This window comes from Equus asinus, chromosome 26 (genome assembly GCF_041296235.1).
Source record: "Equus asinus isolate D_3611 breed Donkey chromosome 26, EquAss-T2T_v2, whole genome shotgun sequence".
NCBI classification, from domain to species: Eukaryota; Metazoa; Chordata; class Mammalia; order Perissodactyla; family Equidae; genus Equus; species Equus asinus.
Genome location: NC_091815.1, coordinates 32,137,889 through 32,147,746, shown reverse-complemented (window position 1 = coordinate 32,147,746; position 9,858 = coordinate 32,137,889). Strand labels below are relative to the sequence as shown.

The following is a 9,858-nucleotide window of genomic DNA, read 5'->3' as shown; positions in this document are numbered from 1 at the left end:
GCCACTTCAGCTTGCAAACCGTTTAACTAGACTTCGGCGGTTTTTTAATTCCACTGTAAAATCTAAACATGAAATGTAATTTATGTGCAATAAACGCACAAATGTGTCTGCTCCCACCCCGTTTTTTACACACGTGGGAACAGGCACACGTCCCCAGGCAACGAAGCGGCGAGAACTTGCTGAGGACTCTGCCTCCCGCCCAGGTGCGGGACGTGCCCTTGAGCAGCTGTGACGCTCCCGCCCCAGGTACCGACACATTGGATGCCATCTCTGGGCATGAAGAGTCTTCTCCCCTCTCCCAGCAGGTTCCTTCAGACTCACCCCCCAGAGTGGACCTACCGGGGCCGAGGCCGGGTCTCAAGGCTCCTTGGCAGACACTGAGTGGCTCCGATTTTCCCCTCACCCTGCTGGCTCCTGTCCTCTGTTCCCTCCATCCCACACACACACACAAAACTGTTTTCTCGTCTGCACAACGTTCCTTTTTATTTCTAAGATGAGAGAGGGGAAGGAGCAGTTCCTTAAAGTCATGATGTTTCACGGGATGTGGTGGGGGAAAGGGCTGACGTTAGTCTCTCCCTTCATCCATTTCTTCTATAAACTGCTTGCTCTCCTTTGATAAAGTCTTGTCCTGAAGAAACCTTCCCCAAGGCCATAATGAGAAAATGGACAAAGACTAACAGAAAACTAAAAACGCTGAACATTTCTGTCTGAGAAAAGATACCACAAACAAGGTCTAAAGGAATGTTTCCAACATGTACGGCAGACTCTAGAGCCATAATAAATAAAGAGCTCCTGCAAGTAAACAAGAAAATGACAGCCCAGGAGGAAAATGGTGAAAAGGTTTGAAACAGCACCAAAGAGGAAACAGGCAGTGATATGAAGAGATGCTCAACCTCAGCAGTAACCAGGCACAATAAAATAAAGACGGCGAGATCACGCAGGAGCAAAGCTACGAGCAAACTAGTGGGCTCCTAGGCTGCAGAAGGCAGAAATCAGCACAACCTACGAGAGCAATTTCGCTGAATTCATCCAATAACCTTGTAGACATACTTCCCCTTTAGCCCAGAGGATTCACTTGCAGGTATTTGTCCCACAGACACATGTGACCCAGCACGTGGACAGATACCCCTCCTTTCCCGCCTCACTGGGAGGAGCTGCAGGGCCCAGGGGAGTGGATTATGGCCTGCTCACGTGGAAGTCTATGCAGCTGCGAAAAAGAGGGAGGGAGAACTCTGCACCTCCACAGAAAGTTCTCCAAAATGCCCTGAGAAACAGGTTAGAGAACCACGAACGGAATGATTCTATCCAGAAAAGAGAAAAATCACAACAATTCCACTTTCACACGTATGTGTTTGTAACTTAACAGAATCACGTGTGGAACAGAGCACGCCAACACGCACGGCCCCGCTCCGCCCAGGAGTGTCTGAACGTAGGGCAAAGGTCACGGGTGACACGCACCCCTTTTTTGCTATCTTTACGCACCATATCAGTGGCTTACGGTGACAACAGACTTCTATATAACTTGTAGAACAAGGTTTAAACGTTTTTAATGGAGTCACAGGAGCGGAGGAGAGGAAAGTCAGCCCTCTGTGTCGCCCTCGGTCTCCTGCCTCGCGATGGGGTACGCCCACCCCCTCGCCCAGCTGTCGTGAGGGCTCGTGAGGGCCTCCATCGGCCTAAAGGCCCAGCAGGCGCTCGGCCAACCTGAGCTGCGGCCACACCCATGTGACACAGCTGGACCCAAGATGTGCCTCCCGCTCCCTGGGGCCAGGAGCAGGCTCCTCCCCCTGCCGGACACGCAGGCGAGGACCCTGGCCTCGCTCCCCCGACCCCGGTCAGCCCGCAGGCCATCGCTCCACACTCTTCCAGACGCTGCTCACTCCTGGGATGCTGGACGGCCCCGCAACCCCCCGGTTCTCACAGGCCTTGTTGGAATGTCCTGGTACCCATGTCCTCCTGCGCTAGAGGGGGACAGACAGACAGAAGCTGCCCGCAGAGGCAGACGAGGCACACGCAGGCACGAGGTGGGGGTCAGGGGGGCTTTATTGAGGGGTGGGGGGCTCCAGCATGGCGCAGCGGCTATAACCTGGGGACAGAGAAGGGGCTGAGGACGCACGAGGGTGGAGGGGGCCCCACGTCCTTGCCCGCCGGACCCCGCCCTCTGGTTCCGGCCCTTCCGTTTCCACTCTGGGCGCAGGTGCTGCTGGTGAGCTGACTGTCTCCCGGGCCTGGCCGGGGGCGCATCACTCAACCACTGGCCAGTTACCAGGTTGGGGATGGACCCCAGGCCCCGGCGGCCACCACCACGGAGAAGAAGGGTAGCGCCACTCACTGGATCTCGCGGAAGGCCCGCTTCTCCACGAGCTTCACCTTGTACTTGCGCTTGAACCTGGAGCAGGAAGAGAGCGCGGCCGGTGAGCAGGACGCCAGGCGCAGGGAGGGCGCTGGCTCCCCCAACCCCCACCCCCGGCAGCCCAGCCCTCACTTGGCTCGCTCCCGAGGCTCGATCATGTTCCTCTTCTGGAAGCTCTTGAACCGGTCACGGAGAATGTTGCCCTCGGGCTGTGGGACAGAGAGACGGGGAGGCCTTAGCGGGGGCCATGTAGAAACCCGGGGGGGCAGCCAAGGCTCGGCCTGGCCCTGAGCTCATGGGGTGACGGGCACTGACCCACAAGCTGCCCCTGACCTGGATGTGGAACAATCAAGAGGAAGGCTGGCGAACAAGTGGAAAAGACCAGCCAGGCAGTGGGAGTGGCGAGGGCAAAGACCAGGGGTCAGAGGAGGAAGGGCAATCGGTCGGCCCACTGATGATGCACAGGAAACCAGAGCACACAGGGCCCGGGCTGGGTCAGAAGCAGGGCTTCCTCCTGGGGCACTGGGGAGCCATGGCAGGTCTGACTGAGCAAGAGAGGGAGAGTGTCCACTCTGAGCTCCAGGGAGACCCCAGGGACTACAACGGGACCTAACTGGGAGGACAGGCCTTCTGAGAGCCACACGCTCAAACTGTCACCCGGCCCCACCTCTGGGGACCCCCGTGCCCTCAGTCCCCGGGCATCAGCCCAACTGGCCCAGCCCGGGGCAGCCACGATGTCGCCCACAGCCCCTGGGGGCACGGGGAGCAAGGATGAGTGTCATCCTCAGGCACGGGGGTCTCCCCGACAGCACCCAGCGCCCCAAATGGAAGAGTACCTTCAGGGTCCTGAGCGACCCTGATAGCTCCGAGCTGAGCTGCACGTCGATGTCGGGGGCCTGGTACCTGGAGACACGGAGACAGGCGGGCCGGGGTCAGCAAAGGTGGGGAGCACCGGGACGGGGAGTGGGCCCACCCAGCCTGCCCGGAGCCCCGGCCCGCGCCTCACTTGAGCCGCCCCAGCCTGCGGGGCCGGTCCTCCTCAGCCAGCCGCCGGGCCCTCCGCTGCTCCCGCCGCCGTGCCAGCTCGGCCAGCCGCCGCGCCACCTGCACCTTGATCCCACGCAGCCTGAAGAGCTCCTGGTGTCGCAGCCGGGCAGTCCGCACCGCAGCTTGCTGCACCCGCTGGGAGACAGGTGGGGTCAGGGGCCAGCCCCAGGGGCCCCTCCACAGCCACCTCCACCTGGAGACCCTTCCCGGCCACCAGATCCCAGGTCACAACCCGCCGACTGCTGGAGCATCTGCACAGCTGTTCTCGGAAATGACCTTCCCCACCCACACCTCCGGGGGCTGAGGTCCATCCACCCCCCGCCCCCACCACTCCCCCCACCCACCCCCCAAACACGGGGCAGCGGAGACTTGATTTAGCAGGTTCCCTGACACATCCTCGGAGCCCAGAGCTCAGGGAACAGGTGTCGGCTGACGAGGCAGCTGCGAGAACCCCAAACGGCACGAGAAATCAGGCTGCGGGGGCCGGCAGAGCACACCAGACCCCACGGTGCTCACCAGGGTCCGTGCAGCCTTCTCCCGCCGCCGCTGCTGCTCCGTCTTCTTCTCCGAGGCGGCCGGGCGGCTGGGGACAGGCGAGGCCTCGGCTCCTCCGGCCCCCGCTCCCTCCTCCCGGCCTTCGCCCGGCTCCTCCTCCCCATCCGACTCCTCCAGCAGCCCCTGGCACAGCTCCTGGAAGGCCGACTCCTGTGGGCCAGGGGGAGTCAGGGCCGGGGGGCAGGGCAGGGCAGGGGGGAGCGGGAGGGTGGGCAGGGGCTCACCGGGGTGGCGGCCTGCTCGGCGGGGGGCAGGGCCAGCTGCCGCTCCAGCTTCTCCGCCTCCTTCTGCCGCTGCAGCTCCACCTCGTGGGCGGCCCAGAGCAGGGTCTGGAGGAGGCAGGGGTGCGGTGAGGCCCGGGCACCCCTCCCCCACACCTCCTGGCAGCAGCCACAGGGAGCTTTCTCATCCTTAACCTCACGTCTGCTCCACCTCTCTGGGAACCTGTGCCCCCAAACAGCAGGGGCTTTGTCCCTTCTGTTCACAACGCCTGTACTCAAAAGATGTCTGTGAAACGAACAGTGATTCTCACAGCTAGCTTTTCCTGTTGCTGAACTATCTCAGCTCTCGGATAAATCCCACGGAGTCCCAGGGTTTACCTGCTAACAGTCCGTTAAGGCCTTTTGCGTTTCTGTCCTGTGGACTTCCCAAAGGTGACACAGTCTTGCCTACCCCTGGGCCTTTGCACATCCTCTAGCTCTGCCTAGAACACTGGTTCCCCTCTTCCCACAGTAACCTCCTCCCCAGCCTTCAGTCTCGGCTCTGATGTCCCCTCCTACAGGAAGTCATCCCTGATCCTCAAGCCTGGGTTTGATGATCCCCTCGAGGTCCCCCATCCCTGTCCTACTCTCTCTGGGTCATCACTGTCTAAAAACAAGTGTGTCTCCCCACCAAACCACGGGCACCAAGAGGGCAGGCCCAGGGCTGTCTTGGTCACTGCCGAGTCCCCAGCACCGGGCAGGCACGGAGGAAGGCCTGGTGAGGACGTGCCAACCAAGCAGTCAGGGGACAACCGAGGAGAAGCCTGTGCAGGGCTGCGCACCTGGTGGTCCTCGAAGGATGGGTTGTAGGAGGCTCCGGCCGGGGTCACCTCAACAGCAGGCACCTGGGAGGGCTTGGCATGGAGATGCGGCGGCCGCTGGGGGAGGACAGGACAGGGCAGCGTGAGGCCCAGGAGGTGAGAGAGGCCTCCACACGGCCCACAGCCTTTGAGCTGGGAGGCGCCTGGGGATCCGGCGTCTGGGGCCACAGACATGTGGAACCCCGGGAGCCGCACCCCAGGATGAGCAAGCCCCCCCGATGTAGGGGCTCTGCCCGCCTTTCTTGAGAGGAGGCCCTGGGACCCCACAGCTGGAAGGGGCGACATTTACAAAAACAAATGGGACAGCAGGCCTTAAACTTAGTCACGTCCGTCTGTCACTGAAACCTACGGTGCTGCGCAGAGGAACAAGGTTCCCTCGGTCTGTCAGTGCAGCGCACAGCCGAGAGACCCTGAAGGCGCAGCCCCCGATCCCCGGGGGTGTCTGTGAGCAACACAGCACCCCAGGCCCACCTGCATCTGAACAGACCCCAGGGACGCGAGGGCACGCGGGCCGACAGCACCACCCGGTCGGCCTCCAGCCCAGCAGAGGCCCCCAGACTCCAGCAGAAGCCTGGGGGCCAGAGGACGCCCCCCGACCCCATCCCCTCCCTGCACCCAAGCGCCCCCCAGCCCTGGAGCTTCTGGCCGAGGCTTGTGTCTTGGGCTATCCCCCCCCAGGCCGGTGCGCCCACCCCGTCAACCCCAGCTCCTCAGAGCTGCCTCCACCTCCCTCCGCTCTCCTGGGCAAAACCGCTCGCTCAGGACAGGACGGTGGAACGAGCACTCACTGCCCGGCTCCCACTCGCATCCTTGGTCCCGGGATAGCCGGGCTCTGCGACCAAGGCCCTGCGGCCTGAAGGCAGAGGCGTCCCCGCTGCCCCCAGCCCCTCCTCCTCTGACCACCACCCCAGGACACTCTCCTGCCGCGCTCTCACCTTCACGCCTTTCTTCTTGGTCTGCTCCAGGAAAAAGGGGTCCTGGCCAGCCAAGGGGCGCTCCAGAGGGTCTGTGGGGGCAGCAAGGGGCGGCTGCTGGGGGCTTTCCAGCGTGGGAAAACGCTGGGGCCCTGAGGGCTCCCTCGACCCCTCCTCCCTTCGTAAACACGGCACTGAAGCATAGGCGAGAGGAGGACTGAGTCTCAGACCCCGAGGGACTTTAAATGGCAGGCACAAGAGCACCTGGACGGGTCCAGAAAGCAGAAGAGACCCAAGCCTGGGGGCAGGAGTCAGCCCTCAGGAAAGGGAGGACGAATGAGAAGAGGACACGACCTCGAGACGCCCAATGTGCTGAAGACGGTCAAAGCAACACCCACAGGGCTCCTCACTTAGACACGATGCTCTGGTGCGATGCACAACCTGCACAACAGTGCATGGCAGCCCAGTCCCCACTCAAGAAGCGATAACATGGGTACTCACTGTCTTTGGCCCAGAGATCGTAGAAGGGCCGCTCAATGGTGTCCTGAGGCCCTGGCTTGACCCTGGCCGCTGGAGGGTTGCGGAGCCGCGCCTGGGCCCTGCGCACCTCCCGGGGCAGCTCGCCCTGCTTCGCCAGCTTCTCCCATAGCTGCTCCTTCCGCTTGAGCTTTTTGGCGTTGGGGACCTGGTGGGCGAGGATGCTGGGTCGGGGAGAAGGGGCACAGGTGACGCGGGTGAGGCAGAGGCCCGAGAAGGGGCCCGGCTCCTCCCACAGCATCTCCTCGCCCAGGCGCCCTCCACAAGACAAACTTTCTAGGGCTTCTCCTCCTCCCTCTGTCCAGTGCTCGAGACCAGCTCCCCAGGTCTGTCTCCAGCCTGGACCCCTCCTGAGCCCCAGACTCAACAACACGACGGCCTCTGGGGCCCTCGCCCTGGACGTCTCCCAGGCACTGCACAGACCCCCTCAAAGCCGACCTGAGCATCGCTCCCAAAGCCACGCCTCCTCCTCATCCCCATCTCGGGGTGACCCTCCTGTGCACCCCATCACGCACCCTCCTCCTCCTTCAGGACTCAGTCACCGAGCCAGCTGGATCCACCTCCCGCCTGTGGCTCCCATCATCGCTCCTCTCCACCCCCATCGGATCCAGGCCCCACCCTCGCCGGCTCAGCACTGGCCCCCGCCCCACTCCCTGCAACCCGCTCTCCAAAGCCCAAATCTTACCCATCCCTGGTCTCCGGGCACCCTCACCTATCTCCCTCCATCCCCAGGAACTACCTTAGGGCCAGGAAGAGGGTGGAGGCTGCTGCAGAGAAAGGCAGAGGCCAGACCCAGCGGGAAAGCGGCGGCCGGGGCGGGACACTCACTCTTTGGGGGCAGGGACCTTGGAGGTGTTCTCCAGGAGGAGGTCCACGCGAAGGGGCTTCTTGAGAAGCAGTGACCTCCTCTGGCCTTTGGTCCTCTTCTCGTTCAGCTCTGGAGCGGAAGAGAGGAGGAGAGAAATCAAGGTCTCAGGCCGCCTCACTTCCCACTCTCCTCATTTCCGCTCCACTGGAGCCCTCAGACTCGCATCCCAGCGGCCGACCTGGAGGTCCTGAAAGAGGCCCCCAAGCTCTGACCACCCACCACCACAGCCATTTCCTGGGCCAGCCGGGGACACAGAGGGCGTCAGGCCCACAGCCCTGCACCCAGGGGCCTTCCAGACGAGGCAGGGCGACGGCCACAGCACCAGTAACGCCAACAAGCAGGCGGGAGGCCAGGGAGCCGGACTCGGGGCCCAGGACGACCGAGTCTCAGCACAAGGGGGTTTGCTGCCTGTTACTCCTAAAGCAAAACAGCAAAAGGCGCTCTAGGACAAGACGCACCGGGACAGAAGCGACATCCCTGCGTTTACTGCGGGGCCTCAAGAAAGTGACTTTGCCCCTCCGTGCTTCCAAGATAAAAAGGTTAATGCCTCTCTCGTGAGGTTGTGCAGACAGACGCACGTCTTCCAAGAACGCAAAGCACAGTGATGAGCCGTAAAACGGCACAACCACGACGATTTTTCTACTCTGCTTTCTTTTCTTAAGTAGGACCTATAAACTGCCTCTCCTGCCCCAAAGAGACTTCCTCCCAGCCAGAGCCGGCCTCCACTGCGTCCTCACCTGTTCAGGGCGGGTCCCCGACTCACCCTTCTGTTCCCACCCCAGATCCACTCGCTTCTGTGAAAACCACCTTCCTCAAGAACCCTGTCTTACCCGCTCCCTCAGTCTCCTGCACCTCAAAGCGGGTCCTTTCTACTTCTTCTGCTCACTGAAACAGGTCCTCCTGTTTTGATTACAACAGACCCCTTGAAAGACGACACACTTGCTCAGGAAGGGTGTCCTGCCGTCTTGAGATCAAAGCGGACCCCTCAGCTTGCCTTCCTGTCCCAGCAGATCGCCTCCTCTTAGTCTGTTTTTCCTACGTTGACGGAAGCCCTATTACTCACTAAAGCCCTCCCTCACTCACTCCTCCTCTGTTCGTTTCAGGTGCCAACCCTGCATCTCGGCAAATTAAGGCAAAGAGACAAAGACGAGTTTTTCACCTACTGATGAAACTGGAATCTATTGTTCTTACTAACCAAAGCACACCTGACTCCTTACCAGCGGGTCCTTGACTTGCTTTTCTGCAAATTACCGGGAAACTCTCTAACTTATGTCTAACCTACTCATCAAGGTAGACTACTGCTGGCTTTTCTGTGCATCCAGATCTCTGACACCTCAAAAGGAAATGTGACGTCTTTCAGTTAGTCTCCAGCTTGCTTTCTGTTCCTTCCCGGTCCTCCTGTCCAAAGACCCTTTTTAGCAAATGTTCGCTACTCAAGCCGTGCCATTAACACAGATCCCCTCAAAGACTGAGAGGAGCTAGATAAGGACCGATCACCGCCAGGCACCCTCCCGCCAAAGGCCCTGCCTCACCTTTTCTCTTGGGACCGGTGTCCACGAAGAAGAGTTCTTCATCCGGGGCCTCTGATACCAAGCCACTGGGATACGGAGATGAAGAACGTCAGCCAGGGATGTTGGGAAGGGCGGGTTAAGCTTTCAGAGCCGGCTTTCATCTGATGCTCATTCGAGCACCCTCTTCCCGCCATGGCCTCCTGCAGGCTAAGGCCCCTCCCTCCAGTCTACAGGACTGAAAACGCACTAAGCTAGAGGGCGTGCATGGAACGGACTGATGCTGAACACATTCGTTGTTTAATTGAATTCTAACTTATCCAGACATCTTGGATCTGGAGACCCCACCAAGCCCCCAGCCTCCCACCCACAGCCCCCAACGCATCCTCCCGGCTGCTCCCGCGTGCCCGGTAAGAGATGCTCCCAGCCTCCCGGAAGTCCTCCCTCAGCACGCTCGGCCCCGCCCCTGGCCGCACAGAAGGCGGCCCAGCCGCCGGAAGTCCCGCCCCACGCACCCGCTCGTGCGCTCCTGCAGCCGCACGTCCTCCAGGAACTGGTCCACCTCTAACCCCAGCGGCTCCTGAGCGAGCCTCCGCCAGCCCCGCTTCTTATTTTGGGGGCCTCGCCGCCGCCGCCTCAGCGCCGGGTCCACCGACGTGGGCCGCAGCCCCAAGAAGCCCGAATCGGCCTCGCTTTTTGAGGCGCGCCTCCCGCTACCGCCGCTGCTTCCTGCCGCCATCTTGTTAGAGGAAGAAGTCCGGCCGCAGGCGTCCCGGAAGCCGTTTCGGGGCATGCGCGCGCACATCTCCCGCCCCTTCCCGTGACGTATTTCCGGTGACCGCCATCTTGGTATAGGGAGGGGAGGCGGCTATCCTGATAGAGGGTAAATGGCGCCTCCCTCCGTTGCAGATTCGTGGCGGCCGCGGGTTGCAGGTTTTCGGCAAAACAATTCCCGGCCGCCCAGGAATATTTGTTTAATGTGAACATTATTATTT

General features: G+C 61.3%; 1 protein-coding gene and 1 non-coding gene across 4 annotated transcripts; both read right to left on the bottom strand.

Moving 5' to 3' along the window:
- Positions 1-1,530: 1,530 nt before the first annotated feature.
- On the bottom strand, positions 1,531-9,657 carry NOP53 (NOP53 ribosome biogenesis factor). Of its 3 annotated transcripts, none has more exons than XM_044759070.2 (13): positions 9,379-9,657; positions 8,888-8,952; positions 7,316-7,424; positions 6,452-6,651; positions 5,972-6,042; positions 4,998-5,093; positions 4,180-4,284; positions 3,917-4,105; positions 3,360-3,535; positions 3,190-3,256; positions 2,486-2,562; positions 2,333-2,389; positions 1,531-2,086 (listed from the first exon to the last, which is right to left on the bottom strand). In XM_044759070.2, the coding sequence occupies exons 1-13, from the start codon at positions 9,654-9,656 to the stop codon at positions 2,080-2,082; spliced, it is 1,497 nt and encodes a 498-aa protein (XP_044615005.2). In that variant the 5' UTR covers position 9,657; the 3' UTR covers positions 1,531-2,079. The 3 variants fall into 3 exon arrangements, with proteins under 3 accessions (XP_044615005.2, XP_044615003.2, XP_044615004.2); XM_044759068.2 differs by having other exon boundaries at positions 1,531-1,961; positions 9,379-9,627; XM_044759069.2 differs by lacking the exon at positions 1,531-2,086 and having other exon boundaries at positions 2,190-2,389; positions 9,379-9,627.
- LOC123281351 (small nucleolar RNA SNORD23) lies at positions 3,036-3,144 on the bottom strand. The gene has a single exon (XR_006520787.1). It is a non-coding gene; the product is annotated as a small nucleolar RNA SNORD23 (small nucleolar RNA).
- Positions 9,658-9,858: the final 201 nt, after the last annotated feature.

Coding starts and splice junctions, on each gene's coding strand:
- NOP53 (XM_044759068.2), bottom strand. CDS start 9,602: ATGGCGGCAGGAAGCAGCGGCGGTAGCGGGAGGCGCGCCTCAAAAAGC. Junction 8,953..9,378: donor CTGCAGGAGCGCACGAGCGG/GTGCGTGGGGCG, acceptor TCCGTATCCCAG/TGGCTTGGTATCAGAGGCCC. Junction 2,390..2,485: donor GAGCCTCGGGAGCGAGCCAA/GTGAGGGCTGGG, acceptor TTCCTGCTCCAG/GTTCAAGCGCAAGTACAAGG.